The 20,000-nt window shown below is 37.5% G+C and overlaps 1 protein-coding gene across 11 annotated transcripts in view; it reads right to left on the reverse strand.

Moving 5' to 3' along the window:
• The window catches only part of LOC144957386 (uncharacterized), a 295,052-nt gene that overhangs the window by 34,308 nt on the left and 240,744 nt on the right, over positions 1 to 20,000 (reverse strand). For all 11 annotated transcript variants that reach the window (XM_078888647.1, XM_078888642.1, XM_078888640.1 and 8 more), the window contains 16 exons: positions 19,360 to 19,602; positions 17,809 to 18,171; positions 15,289 to 15,537; positions 14,608 to 14,700; positions 13,433 to 13,672; positions 12,327 to 12,422; positions 10,737 to 10,847; positions 10,081 to 10,191; positions 9,483 to 9,593; positions 6,424 to 6,534; positions 6,022 to 6,154; positions 4,646 to 4,756; positions 2,772 to 2,824; positions 1,628 to 1,793; positions 1,162 to 1,436; positions 356 to 498 (listed from right to left, as the gene is read on the reverse strand). In XM_078888647.1, coding sequence (XP_078744773.1) covers positions 356 to 498; positions 1,162 to 1,436; positions 1,628 to 1,793; positions 2,772 to 2,824; positions 4,646 to 4,756; positions 6,022 to 6,154; positions 6,424 to 6,534; positions 9,483 to 9,593; positions 10,081 to 10,191; positions 10,737 to 10,847; positions 12,327 to 12,422; positions 13,433 to 13,672; positions 14,608 to 14,700; positions 15,289 to 15,537; positions 17,809 to 18,171; positions 19,360 to 19,602 — 2,609 coding nt within the window. The remainder of the gene's footprint in view (positions 1 to 355; positions 499 to 1,161; positions 1,437 to 1,627; positions 1,794 to 2,771; positions 2,825 to 4,645; positions 4,757 to 6,021; positions 6,155 to 6,423; positions 6,535 to 9,482; positions 9,594 to 10,080; positions 10,192 to 10,736; positions 10,848 to 12,326; positions 12,423 to 13,432; positions 13,673 to 14,607; positions 14,701 to 15,288; positions 15,538 to 17,808; positions 18,172 to 19,359; positions 19,603 to 20,000) is intronic.

Consider the following 20,000-nt stretch of genomic DNA (forward strand, 5'->3'; position numbering starts at 1 on the left):
ATTATATAGAAAAAATTCCGTTTTTCGAGAATGTGTAGCATATAAGCAGAGTTTGCGATTAACCAATGTGTGATTGAGTGGAGTGAACTGGATAATCATTTTTCTCTATACTTTTTATAGAAGCACAAAGTTAACGCCACTCAGCTATTTGTTATTGTTTGTAGCCAGCCATTTTTTATGATTACATCTCACTAAATTATATCAATCAGACTATAAACGTTCAAGGGTACACATAGTTCTATGTGTTGGTATGCTAACTCCGGCAGGTAGATGTTGAGAGCTTTTTGGCTAAACACATAGCATCAATAGTTCATAGCTTGTAGAAGCTCAATATTCCTTTTGATAAACTACTCACAGAGCAAGCAGCTATGAGTCCATTGAAATAGCCAGCACACATGTCGTTGGCGAGCAGTTTGCCATTCCACATGTAGGAACTGTTGCATTTCTTTGTATCCCAAAGGGTGATTTTCGTTTGCTGCTGCAACTGGGCTGTGTGACCTGATGTCAAACAAATATATTATGCGATGAGGGTTGTTCACTCTCTTAGAGATGGAGAGAGAGGTAAGGAGAGAGAGAGAGAGAGAGAGAGAGAGAGAAGGAGAGAGGGAGAAAGAAAGGGAAAAGAGGGAAGGAGAGAGCCATTGAAAAGATCTCTATTATCACATTGTTGAATTGGAACGTGGAAAGCAACCCCAAAGGTTTCATCACCACCACCACCACCAACAACAATAACAATCACCATCATCATCACCACCACCACCAACAACAATAACAATCACCATCATCATCATCATCATCATCATCATCATCATCATCATCATCATCATCATCATCATCATCATCACCACCACCACCAACAACAATGACAATCACCATCAACGTCACCACCACCACCACCACCAACAACAACAACAACAATAACAATCACCTTCATCATCATCACCACCACCAACAACAACAATAATAACAATCACCATCATCATCACCACCACCACCAACAACTACAATAGCATCAACAACAACAACAACACCCAATCACCAAAACCGTAACCATCATTATCATTACAAAGCCACAACTACCACCACTCTAAACACCATCAACACCACTGCCACCACCACCACAAAAAACAACAACAACAACAACAGACAACACACACATACCATCAATGCCTTTAGTATGGCCCCATCCAGCAATGTAACACTGATTGGCTTTGGTAAACACTTCCGTATCCTCAGCGAAGCAAAGAGGTTTGATGTAATCTGTGTACATGATGGCCCTCTTCAACTCAATCAAGGCGATGTCATGGCCTTCCAAATGGTAGTAGTCAGGATGGATGATGACTCGTCTCACTTCAAACTCTTCACCCGTTGCACCTGTACTCGTCTGGTCAAGCGACCCTGCCAGAATGGTCAGCTGTTCAAATCTCACATATTTGCTGAGAAAAGAGGATACGGTAATGAAAATTGTTGCTGCTTGAAGAAATAAATAACAATAGGAAATTAAATGGAAGCATCATCATCATCATCATCATCATCGTCATTAATCATCATCATCGTCATGATCACACCAATATTGTGGAATACACGAAAACCATTCAATGATACACGCTAATAAATGATGACTTACTCGACACAGTGAGCGGCGGTGAGTATGAAATAGGGACCAATAATGGCCCCTCCACATTTGTGCTGTTTGTAGTCTTGAAAGGACACGAGCCAGGGCCATGTACCAGGAGCGGCGTTCTGACCGTTGATGATGGAGTTGGTCATTTGATGAGATGGGTGACCACATTCTGGAATGGATAGATAGAGAGATGGGTGGATGGATGGATGGATGGATGGATAATGAGTGGGTGGACGGATGGAGCATAGATGGGTGGATGGATGGATGGATGGATGGAGGAGGATGAAGAGTGGGTGGACGGATGGATGGATAGATGGGTGGCCATATTCTGATATATAGATGGATTGGTGAGTTGATGGATAGATGGGTGGCCATATTCTGATATATAGATGGATTGGTGAGTTGATGGATGGATGGGTGACCCCATTCTGTAATGGATAGATGGCTAGACGGGTGAATGGATGGATGGGTGGATGGATGGATGGATTGATGGATAGATAGATGGACGACATTTTGGAATGGATGGATAGATAGATGGAAGGTGGATAAGTGGAGGGAAGAATAAATGGATATATGGGTGGGTGGATGGATGCATTCTGGATTGGATGGATAGATAAATAAATGGGTGACCAAATTTTGGAATGGATGGATAGATAGATGGGTAGCTGGATGAATGGACAGATGGACAGAAGAGGAAGAAGAAGAAGAAGAAGAAGAAGAAGAAGACGAAGACGAAGACGAAGACGAAGACGAAGACGAAGACGGAGACGGACGGAAGAGAAGGAAGAGAGAGGAGGAGAGGAGAGGAGGAGAGGAGGAGGAGGAGGAGGGGAGGAGAGGAGAAGGAGAAAGAGAGAGAAGGAGAAGAGAAGAAGGAAGGAGAGAAGGAAGAAGAGAGAGGAGAAGAAGAGAAGAGAGAAGAGAAGAGAGAAGAAGAAGAAGAAGAAGAAGAAGAAGAAGAAGAAGAAGAAGAAGAAGAAGAAGAAGAAGAAGAAGAAGAAGAAGAAGAAGAAGAAGAAGAAGAAGAAGAAGAAGAAGAAGAAGAAGTGACATCATTTTTTATCCTTCTATTCGAGTTACAACGCACGATATGGATTGGATCGAATTGGGTTGTGTTCTGATGTTTGAATGGGAATAGAGAACTCACCTTTAGGGTAACAGTCGACAGCAATGATCCTTGTGTTAGATCCACATGTTTCTCTGTACAATGATAGTAAGAATTGTCACAATGACAATGGTCTCAAACTTGTATTTTGTCAGATTGAACAAATTGCTTAAATGTGACCCATCATCTCAAAACGGTATTATGACGGGATGAACTAGTTGCCAAAAAGTCCAATTAAATTTGAACTAGTCAAAAATATGAATTATTGTCTATTTAGAAACTTGAAATATGATATTCATCCTCATCTATAAAGTATATAAACTCGACACAAGTCTGATATTTCTGGCTATAAATTCAATTGTCAGTATATTAATCATCCCGACATAATACCGTTTTGAGGCATAGGGTCACAAATCAAATCTTGAGAGAGAGAGAGAGAGACAGAGAGAGAGAGAGAGAGAGAGAGGAGAGAGAGAGAGAGGAGAGAGAGAGAGAGAGAGAGAGAGAGAGAGAGAGAGAGAGAGAGAGAGAGAGAGAGAGAGAGAGAGAGAGAGAGAGAGAGAGAGAGAGAGAGATTTCACATATTACGCAAAAACTAAAATCATTATTTATCCCAAAATAACCAGTTATTTATGGTTGTTTCATGAAATAAGCATACATACAATATATATATATATTTACATATATATATACATATATATATATATATATATATATATATATATATATATATATATATTTATATTATATATATATATATATAAAACATAAAGTGTATATTCATATAAAGTGACCAAACATCGCTTATGAAAGTACTTGCAATCAACGTAATTATGGTCAATCTTCGGGTATTCAATACCAAGGGACATAACCAATACAATACAAATTGACATACAAGTCATTATTAATTATTTCCCTTCCATAGTGTCACTACACTGTTTGAGACATTTTGACAAGGGGTGGGGACTGGTACAGTCATCTTGGAGATATGAAGTATACGTTTTTTGGCCAATTTTTTTTTTTTTAAGTTGTGTCATCAGTGTCTTGTTAGCTCAGTTGGCTGAGCACTTGCTGCACATGCAAAGGGAATGAGATCGGTCATGGGTGAAGTCAAGATTTTTTTTGCTGTGCCCCCCCCCCCCCCCCCCACACACACACATACACACAACCCAGCTGGAAGAATGAAAAAGTGGTGGGGGGCTGGCTGAGACTAGCTTGGGTATATGCGGATGCCCAGAGCAGACGATGGAGCACATCCTTAGAGAATGCCAGGACAGGCCCAGCTGCGCTGACCATGACCTAAGAGTCGTTCTCCCCATATGCTGTGGAGTGGGTTTGGTGTTGGAGTTTAGTTTTCGTTTTTTAGGGTTTTACAGCGCTTGCAACACATTGAGGTCATAGAAGCGCCAGGAAAAAAGAAGAACATGGGATAGTAATAAGTTATAGAATTACAATTAAAGCACCCAAGAAAAAGTAAGACAAAGGAGAATTGGATCAAATAGAGAGCAGATGTAGATTCCAATAGCACACTATCGAAGTACTTTGAGATCACCTAAAAGTCTTATCCAGTCACAAGCACAGGTCCCCACTAAGAGTAATACACTCAAATGTATACAAATTATATATAATATGTAAACAAAACATAATACATTACATAACAGAGAGATGAATTACAAGGAAAAAAAATATCATCTCCCAAAACTAACTATACATTTGACTGCTTCCCTCTGACCAAGGGTATCCGGTCAGAGCCAGGACAAAACCAAGTAATCTCATTCCAAGACAAAGACAGAGAGCTAGTTGGAAAACAGATATAGGGGGATAGCAGACAGTAAGTACCTCCCTGCCCGCTATGGGAGGTCAGGAACCCCACCCAGGGTGTTGGAGCGACAAGCTATGATGATCACTGTACTCACAAAAGATCTCCGCGTCCTAAGACTGTCTTGTCTTGGCCATTGGGATTTAGTTTGAAGAAATAAAACATAAACTCAAACTCTGCCTCTTTTGGCCTGAATCCATACAAGTTGCTGGCAGAAAAAAATCAATAAATACATAAATATATGTTATTCATTGCAGTAGTGTCACCTTTTACTTTGCCTTTAATATTATTGTTTCCACAGTAGGTTTATTCACTGCATCATCAGAGCAGAATGAAATAGCAATATCTGTCTTAGGTTTGCAAACTTTTTAGCAAGATGAGGGTCATTTAAATTGATCAATATTTTGTATGTATATTTAGTGTGTACGTGTATACGATATGTTTTGTGTGTGTATCATTGTGTGTATTGCATATATATATATATATATAATATATATATATATATATATATATATATATATATATATATATATAGAGAATAAATAATGAGATGAAAGCACTGTATCTAATTGTTCTATATACCAGTTATTTAAATTTAACCAAGGGTAATAGTTATTAAAATGATATTAAAATGAAACTAATAAAAGTAAAATATAATCAGATTCCCTTTATTCATCCCATAGGGGAAATTTGTCTCTAGGGTTTATTCCAAGAGAACATTGGAATAACCCAGGCGTCAGCCGCAGTGCAGCGCCACAAATTGAGCTGGGGCGAGGTGACTTGCTCAAGACCACAAAGCACAGCGGCGGGTGATTGAACTCATTACTTTTCGGCTACGAAGCAAAGACAGTACCGCTGAGCCAAGCTGTCGTTGTTACAAAAATTGTACCTAAATAACTTTAAAGGAACATGTACAAATGTAGTAATTAAATGTAAGAATGACTGTATTTTCATTGGCAGTGTGGGACAGCAGTGCAGTCTTGGCTTTGCACCCAGGCGGTGTTGCACAGCGTGGACTTGATTAACCCTCTCCTTACCAACTATAGGAAAATCATCACATTCGTTACGATACAACCAATATTTTTCTTTTTCAAATTTCTTTTGTACATCATAAAATTTAAAGAAAATGAACAGTTTGTTGTAGAGCATGTTTTGCTAATGACATTATGTATCGCAAGAACTTTACTGCTATTGTGTCTGAGTGATAAAAAATCTATTTTGTGTTAGTTGGGTGTGATGTTTTGGGGAAAATCTTGAAAATGGCTGGTAAGGAGAGGGTTAAGTCACTTTGCTGCAGCTCAATTTGAGGTGCTGGACTGAACTGGAAGAACAAGAGAAAAGGAGGATAAGGAAAAGAAGCAGAAAGAGGAGGAAGAGGAGTAGGTGGTGTGGTGGTGATGGTGGTGGTGGTGGTGGTGATGGTGGAGGAGGAGGAGGAGGAGGAGGAGGAGGAGGAAGAGTAAGTTTGATTACCCATGGCCCATCAGTTGACATGCAGCTTTTGCATGGCTTTCCGTAAATCCATCCTCGCAAACAGTAAAGACGTTGGTGGCAACTCCCTTGGGAGGTCCGACCTGGATGTACAATGGGTCGCTGAACGGGTAGACTGGAGATGATACATGACAACAGCAACATTACTTATGGAAATGAAGACAAGGGCTTGGGTTATCTTTAACAAATAATTTATAAATGGGACTTCTTTTTCGCATTCAACTTTTTCTTCTTCTTCTTCTTCTTCTTCTTCTTCTTCTTCTTCTTCTTCTTCTTCTTCTTCTTCTTCTTCTTCTTCTTCTTCTCCTCCTCCTCCTCCTGCTCGTCCTACAGCTCCTCTTCCTTATCCTCCTCTCTAAGAAAATACTTTTATAGAACACATACCGCATGAGAGTTCATCAGATCCATCAGGGCAATGGACAATTCCATCACAGTAGTCAAACAGAGGTATGCACGTTTTGTCGACACATGAAAAATGAGACTGGGAACATTTGTCTGAATGAAGGGTGTAAAATAAAAATAGGTTGGTGACTAAATACATAGGTAGATAAATATATATATATATATTATAAATGAATATATCTTCTTCTTCTAGGTTCCATGCCTGGTCCAGGCTTCGGAAATGCATGAATATATAAATAAGATTTAATAAACAAAAGAAGACGATTTAAATTGAAACAATAATATATTAACTAACAATCCCAGACGGGATAGTGCTAAACTAAAGTCGTTTTTGTTTTTGTTTTTAAGGGTTTTACGGCACTTGCAACACATTTTGGTCATATCAGCGCCAGTAAAAGGAAGACAATTGGATAGTTAAGACATTCTTGAATTACAATTAAAAGGGTTTGAAGAAAAAGTAAGACAAAGGGGAATGGTTCAAATAGGAAATATATTTAGATTCCAAGTGCACACTATCAGTGTACTTAGTTTGATATCACCTAAAAGTCTCACCCAGACACCAGCACCAGTCCCCACTAAGAGGAATACACTCAAATGTTTACAAATCATGTTTAAAAAAATAGCAGTAGGTACATAACAGAGAGATGATCAACAAGGAAAAAAAAATATCATCTTCCAAAACTATTAACTAAAGTCAAAGTGATACTAAGCTGCTAGAAGCTGTGAACTGTAAAAAGTAAATAAACAAAAATGATTATAACAGCTTCAAAAAAGAACAAAATATACCAAACACGGAACGCTTCGGGCTCAAAACCCGAAACTAAAAACAATGATGAAAATTGTAACCACTCTAAGCAATGATACTATCTGAAGAATACCTACTAAGTGACATGTGTAGTAATTAATTAGGCATTTGGTTCTGAATGGGCCTATGGAGGGAACACATATAATTATACATAGTTTGTTTTCTTATGTGAAAAAAAACACCCAAAAAAAACCCAACCCCCCCCCCCCCCCAAAAAAAAAAAAAACAAAAACAAAACAAAACAAAACAAACAAACAAAACAGCAAAAAAAAAAAAAACCCAATTATTTTTCGATTTTTGGTTTATTCAGGAGTTTTGGTCTTAGTAATCGGTATACATATATGTATAGATTTAGATCACCTAAAAGTCTCATCCAGAATTAAGCATAGGATCCCTCTCACTAGAAAAAAATACACTCAAATGCTTACAAATCCGTTGATTTATAACAAATAATATAACAATACATAAAAGAGAGAGAGTGAGAGATAGAGAGAGAGAGAGAGAGAGAGAGAGAGAGAGAGAGAGAGAGAGAGAGAGAGAGAGAGAGAGAGAGAGAGAGAGAGATGATTTAAAGGAAAAAAAATCTCCCAAATCTATAACTATAGATTTGACTGTTTCCCTCTCAGTCAAGGACTTCGACCAGGGCAAGGACGAAACCAAATAACCTTATTCCAAGACAAAGACAGAAAGCAAAATGGGCAACAGATTTAGATATAATAGGTGGATAGAGGACACAGCAAGTGACTTCCCTGTCCACTATAATAGGTCCAAAATAAAACAACTCCACCCAGGGGTAAAAAATATGGTCTATTGATGCAATGTGTTTAGACAAAATGTTCACAACATCTGCCAGCCGGATATAATGCACAAACACACAGAAATGTGTGTAACATTAAACGTTTATAGTCTGATCAATATACTTTAGTGAGAACTAAATACCTAAATGGCTATCTAAAAAAAACAAAAAAAAAACCCAAAAAACAAAGAGCTGAGTGATGTCAGTTTCATTTCATCTAATTAGAAGATCTGGTATCCGTAGTGATATCTTCATTACAAATGTGACCAATCGTCTCAAAACGGTATTATGTCGGGATGAACTAGTTGCCAAAAAGTCCAATTAAATTTGAACTAGTCAAAAAATATGAATTATTGTCTATTTAGAAACTTGAAATATGATATTCATCCTCATCTATTAAGTATATAAACTCGACACAAGTCTGATATTTTTGGCTATAAATTCAATTTTCAGTATCTTAATCATCCCGACATAATATCGTTTTGAGGCGTAGGGTGTGTTTTTGTTTTTAAGGGTTTTACAGCGCTTGCAACACATTTAGGTCATATCAGCGCCAGTAAAAAGGAGGAAAATGGGATATTAAAAAGTTCTAGAATTACAATTAAAGCAGCCAAGAGAAAGTAAGACATAGGGGAATTGGGAACAAATAGGGATCAGATGTAGATTCGAAGAGCACACCACCAATGTACTTAGTGTGAGATCACCTATAAGTCTCATCCGGACACAAGCACAAAATCCAACAAAGAGGAATACACTCCAATGCTTACATTATACATTTAAAATAACAAATATAATAATACATAACAGAGAGATGATTTACAAGGAAAAAAATATCATCTCCCAAAACAATAACTATGCATTTGACTGTTTCCCTCCCAGCCAGAGGACTCAGGCCAGGGCCAGGACAAAACCAAGTAATCTCATTCCAAGACAAAGACAGAAAGCATGTTGGAAAACAGATATAGGGGGATAGAAGACACAGTATGTACCTCCCTGCCCACTATGGGAGGAGGCTAAGGGTCACAAGTGGTAAGAAGTCAGTAGGGTAACAAGTGGTAAGAAGTCATTAGGGTCACAAATGGTAAGAAGTCAGTAGGGTCACAAATGGTAAGAAGTCAGTAGGATCACAAATGGTAAGAAGTCAGTAGGGTCACAAATGGTAAGAAGTCAGTAGGGTCACAAATGGTAAGAAGTCAGTAGGGTCACAAATGGTAAGAAGTCAGTAGGGCCACAAATGGTAAGAAGTCAGTAGGGTCACAAATGGTAAGAAGTCAGTAGGGTCACAAATGGTAAGAAGTCAGTAGGGTCACAAATGGTAAGAAGTCAGTAGGGTCACAAATGATAAGAAGTCAGTAGGGTCACAAATGGTAAGAAGTCAGTAGGGTCACAAATGGTAAGAAGTCAGTAGGGTCACAAATGGTAAGAAATCAGTAGACTGACCACAGTAAGCCTCGTCGTCTCCATCCTTACAGTCTTCGACCCCGTCACACATCCATTCAGGCATGATACACTTGGAACTGCCGTCGCAGCGGTACTGATTTTTGGGGCACACTAAATAAATGAGATAAAGAGAGAATAGTGTTATATATATTAACCCCCAATTTGCTCATTATTATTATTATTATTATTATTATTATTATTATTATTATTATTATTATTATTATTATTATTATTATTATTATTATTATTATTATTATTATTATTACTATTATTATTATTATTATTATTATTATTATTATTATTATTATTATTATTATTATTGTTGTTGTTATTATCATTATTATTATTATTATTATATAATAATATATAATATAATTAATATATATTAATAATATATAATAAATAATATATAATATATATTAATATAATTATTTTTATTATTGTGTATAACATTTTTTTAGAAAAAATAAGGAAAATGACCGGGAGAGGGTTATTTAAAAACATCATTCTTAAGACTTTGTAGGTATATATCAAAAAACAAGAAAACATCCAATGTCATTAGATGAGACCTACAACCACCACCATCACCACTACTTACCACAGTTGGATTCGTCACTGAAATCGGGGCATTCTATCGTGTCGTCACATCGATGATAGCTGGGAATACACAAGCCCATGGCACACTGGACTTCAAATTCTTGGTGACAAACTGACAAAATACATTTTAGAATAAATTAAAAACCAAGGGAGGGAGTGGGGGTGGGGGGGGGGGGGAATAGATCATCTCTCACATTTTTCTGATTTAGCTTTACCAATAGCAAGAGCTTTAAGTCAATAAAATAGTCCATTACCGCCCCCCCCCCCCCCCCCTTTCAATTTGTTTTGTTTTTAAGGGTTTACGGCGCTTGCAACACCTCCCTTCAAAGTAAAATCACTTACTATGTGGTCTAGTGGTATGACACTCGCTTTCGAATCGGAAGGTCCTGGGTTCGATTCTCGCTCGGCGCATAGTTGAGTCCTTGGAAAAGACTCTTTACTCACATTCTCTCACCGTACTCGGGTGTAAAATGAGTACCTGGATGTATACATCGTTGTCTCTGTCCGAAAAAAATTGTAACATCGCCTAACAGCCGCCATGTCCCGTCCTAAATGTTAAGTGTTGCTGTTGGCCAGGGACACCATGTAAAGCGCTTTGAGCACATTTGGTGGATATTGCGCTATATAAAAGCTCATTATTATTTATAAATAACTTACCACAATTTCTCTCATCCGACCAGTCTCCACAATCGTTCTCCTTGTTACATTCGGCCGACTTGGGAACACACTTATCAATGTTAACACACTCAAACTCCGTGGATGGACAGCCTGGAAAAGAACAGAATGTGGCGTCAAATAGTGTTTAGTTGATTTCTCCCTAAATTATCTGGCCACTTCTTATAATATTGTTGACTTTCCGGTTGCCTACTTCCGATTGGAGTAACAGTCACTTTGTCTTTGATTTAAACTTCTAATCTTATCTTTCACTTGTCGTTGGCATTCCTTTCTTTTTAACAAAGTAAGGTCGTAACATTCTCACAACTTACAAGAAAAACCCCGAAAGTAGTTATGTGTAGACTGCAATGAAGACACCTCTATTTTTTTTAAATGCTGAAAAAGAGCTGTTTATGTGTGTGTGTGTGTGTGTGTGTGTGTGTGTGTGTGTGTGTGTGGGTGTGGGTGTAAGGGTGTGTAGCATATCATCGAAGATTTGTTTCAATGCAATTTTTATTCTTATTTTGGACAAGGAAGGCAAGTTTGAAACTGGTTTATAATTCTTAGTCATTCTGACAGAGATCATGTTTTTGTAAAGTGTTAATGTGATGAAACCAGGCTTTAAAACAATAATAATATTAAATAAAAAAAACAACAACAAAAAAAAACAAAAAAAAAACAAAAACAACAAATTATATAATATATTATATATATATATATATATATATATATATATATATATAGAGAGAGAGAGAGAGAGAGAGAGAGAGAGAGAGAGAGATAGGTAGGTAGGTAGAGAGAGTGAGAGAGAGATAGGTAGAGAGAGAGAGAAAGAGAGAGAGAGAGAGAGATAGGTAGGTAGAGAGAGTGAGAGAGAGATAGGTGGAGAGAGAGAGAGAGAGAGAGAGAGAGAGAGAGAGAGAAAGAGAGAGAGAGAGAGAGAGTGTGTGTTGGTGGGTACTTGTAGGTACTAGAGTGCTCAAATACATTAAGTAGAGCATGTAAAAAAATAAAAAAATAAGGACACTCACATTTTATTTCGTCAAGACGATCGTTTCGGTGCTGATGATTGCATACCTCTTCAGTTGACGAAATATCAGTAGTTGCACAATGGTTTCATTGCTCAACGACGGATTTATCATCGACTGAAGAGGTGCGCAAACATCAGCACCGAAACGATCGTCGTGACGAAATATAATGCGAGTGTCCGTATATATATCAAGGACCCCTCAATAAATGTCAATATATATATATATATATATATATATATATATATATATATATATATATATATATATATATATAAACCCACATAAACGAACGTCTCGGCCATATAATGTGAGTGAGAGGGAGAGAGAGAGAGGGAGAGACAGAGAGACACACACACACACACACAGAGAGAGAGAGAGAGAGAGAGAGAGAGAGAGAGAGAGAGAGAGAGAGAGAGAGAGAGAGAGAGAGAGAGAGATAGGGACGTATGAAAAAAAACCGAATGTCTCTTTGCTTTTCAATTATTGATTTTAACCCTTGAAATTGAGAGCCGAGAAGATGCCGTGTGTAAAACAAATACCGCCTTTAATAGGTTAATCTTACCTTTTCTTTCAGGTGGAGCCAGGCATGTGGCAGGGTCAGGGTCAGATAGTCTGTCACAGTGTTGTTCAAACAAAGCCCCACAATTATTGTTGACCTCTGGTAAGATTGATAGAACAATATATATATATATATATATATATATATATATATATATATATATATATATATATATATTATATATATATATAAATATATATATATATATATATTTATTATATAAACGTCATTTAAAGATGAAACAAAAACTTAATAGCGATCCTGTCAAAATGTAAAGGAAATATAATGGTTAAATATGGCTCATACAAAGCTTATGTTTTAATAATTACAAATTAATGATAGTTGAATAAAAATATATATGTACTTGCTCATTTTTAATACATTTTTCTCCAATTTGGAAAAGTAGCAAAAATCTCTGGGATTGAGTGAGTTATCAACAAATCATGGCCTATTTCATTCAATCAATTTAAACATTAAAAAAAACAACTGTAAATGAACAAAAAAGGAACGGTTCTTCAAAGCCATTAGGCCCATGAAGCCAGAGTTTATCCCGGTTTCTATAACTTGAAACTGGCAATAGCAATTGCTTGCTGTCTTATGAATACAACGCTATTCTATCGCAAAGTACTTTCCTTGAAAGTTTCCACCACCAGCACACTCAATCACTGACTGGGTGGACAGGGGAGTCTGAGAAAAATCTCAATTGGATTCAATAGTCTGATGTCACGTCGCCCAGCAACGGCGGCCATCGTGGTTCTAAACAAAGAAAATCGGTACTTTTTATTCTTCATCCTGGCTATATCTTTTCTTGTCTTGTTATCAGAATGTGTAAATGTCAAAACATGATCAGATTTATAATGGTTTTTTTTTCGTGATACACTTTTATGCTCTGTTGGAGAAATATTTCATAAGGGCGTCCGCCATTGTTCCGATAGTTTAGAGCCAGTTAACTAAGTAACCATGCGCCATTACGAGGGAAGTGACGTTACGACTGTTGTAGCGTATTGCACACGGTATAAAGCGAGTGCTCTACCAACTGAGCTATCAGGACCACAAAGAAAACAAGGATCACACCATTAATTATTTCTAAAAAATAACAACACACGTACCATCACAGTATTCCCGGCATGGTCTCTTGTACACACCATCACCATCACACGATGGAAACAACACACTACACAGATAAAATAACACATTCGGGGAGCAACCCGATGACACGGCTGTTTCTCCAAGTGAGTAGTAGCTTTTCTGGGCCTCTTGTGCATTGGGATCGTTCCAATAGTTGGGGAAAGTGGTCTGGTTATAACCAAAGGATGCACACAGTTGGTTTTCCAATGGTACGCATTTGGCTGCAAATATAATAAATATGAAGTTTATCATGCATTTCATCATCGCGCAGTGTCATAAACAAAAGCTATCTAATTTGTGTTTTCTGAGTGCAGCAGTAAAAAGGTTGCATTATAGTTGCAACTTATGTAACTCTTAAGAGTCATAAGGCTCATGAATCCGGAGATCATCCGGGTTTACGGTGAAACGGACAATAGCAATTGCTTGCTATCCTTTAGATGTAATGCTGGTCTATAGCAAAGTACTTTTCATCAGTTTTCCCAACTACGAATTTTGGCTCCAGCAACAGAATTGCGTATGCGTCCTTGATTCAATAAATTATGTTAGAATAGAATAGAATAGAATAGATTGTATCGACGTCGCTTGATTAGGCCACTGGCATGTCGCCGAGTCTTTCTAGTCACTGAATGGCTTGTTCACAACAGATCTAATGCATTTCCCTACCTGATCTTGTGATCAGGGGCTAGCCTACACTGCACTTTCTCTACCAATCTTTTGATCATTTCTATTTTGAGTGGGACGCACTTCTACACTACGCACATAAATTTCCATCACAGCATCTAATCTATTCTTGAAAGCATTGACGCTCGGCGCTTCAACGACATTTGCTGGCAATGAGTTCCAACGTCAATAACTCTCTGTGTAAAAAAGGTCTGTCGAAGGGTGGTTTCAACTCTGGGTTTCAGAAGTTTATATGAGTGGCCCCTGGTGACTGATTTTTTGTCTACTGTGAACAGCCTATCCTGAAAAAGAAAGTTTGGTTCCAGAGAACATAGATTTATTTAGGACTTTGGAGCATTTTTTAAATTATTATCATGCTGAAGGCATATTATTTATTTCTAAAGCTAATCATGGTGGCATTTTTTATATTTTTTTCACGGAAACCATCTACGGATTTTTGAAATTTTAATTTGGCAGCTTTGCATGCAAGACTCACATTCAGTAACCCGCTTAGGATGAGAACAGTCCGTTGTACTGTAGGACTCGCAGTGTGAATTAAGCTTGTCATCAGGGCAATTGGCAGAAATATCTGTTGAAAAACAAGGTACATATGTATATCTAGATATAACAAGAGTAGGTGTGTGAGTGTGGCATAAATTAATAATTTAGACTTGTTCATTTTTTGTTTCTACTCATCGTCCATTAGAGTCATGAGACCCAATGTAGCCAGATTAGAGTTTATATATAATATGGTGTGTGTGTGTGTGTGTGTGTGTGTGTGTGTGTGTGTGTGTGGCTTTAAACTTAGTATTTAATTTCATACAGCGAAATGTCCACACAAAAAAAAACTTAAAAGTGGGTTACAATGGATCCCTAGCCAACAGTAGCACGAGTCATGATGCCTGTTAGGTGATAATACATTTTTTTTTCTGACAGAGACAAAGCTATTTACAGCCAGTACTACTCATTTTACACCTGAGTATGGTGAGTGAATGCGAGTAAAGAGTTTTCCACAAGGACTCGCCAGGACCAGGGAAAAATCCAATCCACAGCAAAGACAGAGAGCAACATGGAAGGGAAAAACAGATATAAGGGGGAGGGGGGGGGGTAGAAGACACAGTAAAAGTGACCTCAACCCACTATTGGAGGTCAGAAAACCCTGACCAAAATTTCATACCATCACAGTATCTTTTGCAAGGCAAGATGGGATAATCCTGCGGATCATCGTCTTCTTCGCAGGGAGGGAAGAAAATGCCACAGAAGAAAAATGCAGCGGTATTAGAACACTGGGCCTCGATAGTGGGCATGGCCCAATACGTGAAGCTCTCAATACTCTGGGCAACAGTATCACCAAACCATCCATAGTCTTCGGTGGAGATGAAACCAAGGTTACGGCACAGGGGGAGGGTTTGGTTCACACATCGGGCTGTGGACATAATATTTTTAACGGATTAAATTTACAAGTAAAGAAGTGGCCATTTTATGTGCGGCTATGTGGTCTAGTGGTATGACACTCGCTTTCGGATCGGAAGGTCCTGGGTTCTAGCATCGCTCGGCGCATAGTTGAGTCCTTGGAGAAGGCTCTTTACTCACATTCTCTCACACGGTAATGAGTAGCGTGTTGTCTCTGTCCCAAAAATTTGTAATATCGCCTGACAGGCGTCATGTCTCGTCCTACATGTTATGTGTTGCTGTTGACCAGGGACTCCTTGTAAAGCGCTTTGAGCACATTAAGTGGATATTGCGCTATATAAAGCTCGATTTAAAATATTTTTTTTCTATTACAACAATGTTTGTTTGTGAAAACATTTAAAAAAAAAAACAACCCAAAAAAATTGAGCTTTTACAGAACGCAGTATCCACTAAATGTGCTCATTGTGATTTACAAGGGGTCCCTGACCAACAGCAACACAAAACATGTAAAGCAAGACATGCTGCCTGTTAGGTGTTATTAACATTTATTTCGGATAGAGAAAAAAGATGTTAACAACCAAGTACTCATTTTACACCTGAATATGGTGAGAGAATGTGAGTAAAGAACCGTTTCAAAAGATTCAACTATGCACCGCTCATGACTCAAACTCAAACCCAGGACCTTCCGTTCAGTGTGCGAGTGTCATTACTAGACCAAAAAGCTGCACGGATATTATCATCAAAATCTCCAGAGTCTTTACAACGTTAAAAAGTATTTGTAAGGTATTTTATATATCTCACAGGATTTATATTTTTGCATAAGTATCATTAAAGTAAACTTGATAATTTGCAGCCCAAGATCTCTGCCTGAAAGTGTTTGTTTTCAGGAGTTTCCTGATGCTTGCGATACTCTTAGGGCTAACCCACGCCGAAGCGACTGCAATTTTTAAATCTCCTAACAATTACGAATGTTTAAGTTTTTAAGGAAGCAGGTTTTCCTAAGGGCTATACCTCACACCGGAGACGTGACTCTCATGGCTCGGCACTGCCGTCCTCTGCCATCTTCCGGATAAAGACGTCGGGCATGGACAAAATACCAAGAATAAAGAGAAGAGTTGCAAGACCTACCCATACCAAGCACCTAAAAAAGACGACAGAGGACGTCGGGTGCTTGGTATGGGTAGGTCTAACATCTCTTCTCTTTATTCTTAGTATTTTGTCCATGCCCAACATCTTTATCCGGAAGACGGCAGAGGATGGCATTGCCGAGTCGTCAGAGTCACGTCTCCGGTGTGGGGTATAGCCCTTAGGCAAACCTGCTTACTTAAAAACTTAAAACATTCTTAATTGTTAGGAGATTTAAACATTACAGTCGCTATAGATACCTTTAAAAAATCAACAATTTACCCTCACAATTATTAATGACACTTCAAAATCTTTAAAATTATGTAGCCTGGCATCAACTTTGATTTTAATAAGCTTTAATGATTTTGAGATCGCATGCTGTTCAGAAATTGGACCCAAAATTTTGCAATTCTACGAATTTTTCATCATAATTTTAGCACCAGATAATTAATTTTTTTTCTTTATGCTTTGTCTGGCACTATTTCATACGTACACACTTTTACAATTTATTGTACATAGAGAATTTTTATTTTCCTCAGTAAAATCACACTTTCAACCTCTTCAGTTTGATTTGATTTTAATTTTCAGATTCACGTTTACATACTAAAACAAACCGAAGAACTCAACAAGTCGTGTATGAAAGGTGTCAGACAAAGTAAGAAAGAAAAATACAAGAAAAAACAAAAACATCCCAAAAAAATCAATCGACCTCGACTGGGGATCGAACCCGAGACCTTTTGACAGAAGGTCTGAGGTTCGATCCCCAGTCGAGGACGACTGGTTTTTTGGGATGTTTTTTTTTCTTGCATTTTTCTTTCTTGATGTGTCTGGCACCTTTCATAAACTTGTTCAGTTCTTTATCTTACACCAGTGCCTACCCCTTAATTTCTTAACTTGATAAAATAAATAATAACGTGAAGTTGAATGTAAGCTTCAATTTAATTACAAAAACAGATCAAATGAACGTTTCGGGTTTCCCCTTTATCAACAAAAGAGGATGAATGAAACACCACAGTTTGTAATTAAATTGAAGCTTACATTCAACTTGACCTTATTATTTATTTCTTCGAGCTTCGAGCAGCAACATTTACACTAACTTGATAAATCAAACCAGTATAAACCAATCAGTTAGATATTTATTTCTCTTTTTCAAACTTACGAATTTCTTGGGTTGTAGTTGAGGTATTTACTGTTGGTGTAGGGGTGGGAGTATTGGTGGTAGTGCTGGCTGTTGTAGTAGCTGTGGTGGTGCTAGTGGTTGCTTCTGCTGTTGTTGTTGTTGGATCAGTAGTGGTCGTTGGTTCAGGGGTCGTTGTCGTCGTTGTCGTTGCTGTTGTAGTTGATTCCGTAGTGGAAGTAGTTGTTGGTTCTTCTGTTGTCGTTGATGTTGATGTTGTTGTTGTAGCTTCTGTGGTGGTGGTGGTAGTTGTGGTGGAGGGGGGCAGGTCTATACAATTAATACTTGGAAATTGGGAGCAGTCGATTGAGTTCAAACTTTCATCTGGGCAATTGGATTTCACAACTGTTGGTAAAGGATAAAGAAAACGAATGGATAAATGAATATTTTAATGATTGAATAATTGAATACATTCAGGGTATAGATAGTTCGAAGAAGACGTCACTCCGGTCTTTGTTATGGTATTTTACCATCCGCGTTTATGAGTAATGCTCACTGAACTGTATTACCCTGACTATAAACGTTCATGGATACACACAGTTTTGTGTGTTGGTCCGTTAGATAGTAATGTTATGAGCTTCTTAGCCAAGCGCATACTATCTATAATGAATGAAAATTTAAACAAATTTACAGATTTCCCAAAGGTTGGTGAATAAATCAAATTTTCAAACTTTAATTTCGGCAGTTGGATTTTACAACTGTTTACAAGTCAAGGGATACGAGAAGTGAAGGGATAAATTAAAATTTGAATGGATGAGTAAATTAATAAATTAAATCATCGTTTTACTCTCTCCTTACTGACCATTTTCCGGATTTTCCCCAAAACATCATTATCAAACAACATAATATAGAAATGAAAAACTTTAACTCAAAGGGAATAAGAACATGCTATATCTAGATATATTTTGTTTAGTACGTATAACAATATTCTTCAAATTGTGTGATGTACAAGAGAAATCTGAATGAGAGAAATATTGCTTGTATCGTAACGAATGTGACGATTTTCCTATAGTTGGTAAGGAGAGGGTAAATGAAAGAAAAGATAAACAAATTTACAGATTTCACAACTGTTGAAAGGTCAATTGAGTTCAAACATTATCTGGGGCAGTATTTTCCTTTTTTTTTCTTGGGAAGGGGGGGGGGGGGGGGGTTAAAGGGTTGTACGGCGTTTGCAACACATTACATTTACAAAACTATTCACAATAATATATACCTTTACAGGAATACTCATATTATCACCTTTCCAAAGAAATTTAATATTCATCACAATACCTTTACAAAATTAGTCACCGCAATACTTTTACATAAATATTCCCAGCATTACCTTTACATAAATAATAATCACAACATCACCTTTACAAAAATGTCCACAGCATAACCTATGAATATTCACAACCTTGCCTTGACACAAATAATTATCACAACATAACCTTTACAAAAATATTCACACATTACCTTTACATAAATATTCACAGCATTACCTCTCCATATATATTCACCACATTACCTTTCCATATATATTCACAGCATTACCTTTACAAAGAGATTCACAAGGAGGCATTGGAAGGTTATCATTATCATCACATGGAGTATAAATCAGGGAACAGAAAAACGACAGCGCCTCGCCAGGAGAACACTGGGAGGCAATCACGGGGGTGGCGATACGCTGGAAGGCTTCGTTAGCCTCCTGCTGTGTCCGGTGGTCTAGGGAATTGGGAAGGTGGAACGTGGTCCCAATGGAATGGCACTGTGCAAAGGTCATAGGGGAGCAATGGGCTGTAGAGATAAGAAATCGGAGAATTATGTGAGTAAATGAATAAATTAATTCATGGTTTAATGAAAGTGAAAGAAAAGATAAACATATTTACAGATTTCACAACCGTTGAAAGGTCAATTTTCAAACTTCATCTGCGCAATATTTTTCTTTTTTTTTTTGGGAAGGGGGAGGGGGGGGGATATAGTAGACATTATAACTACCTTTAAAAATTACCAATTTGTCAATATTACATTTTAAAATGCTTTAAACCCCTTTATATACAAGTTCTGGCACAAAAACTTTGTTTTTCAAGATGCTTTATCGAATTAAAGATATTAATTTAGTTCTTTCGTTAAAACAAAAGAAAATTGTAATGGAACTACATAATTAGGTTCATTTTTGTGCAGCTATGTGGTCT

The sequence above is a fragment of the Berghia stephanieae genome, chromosome 11, assembly GCF_034508935.2.
Source record: "Berghia stephanieae isolate SIO BIC M18660-M18661 chromosome 11, UCSD_Bste_1.3, whole genome shotgun sequence".
In the NCBI taxonomy this organism is placed as follows: domain Eukaryota; kingdom Metazoa; phylum Mollusca; class Gastropoda; order Nudibranchia; family Aeolidiidae; genus Berghia; species Berghia stephanieae.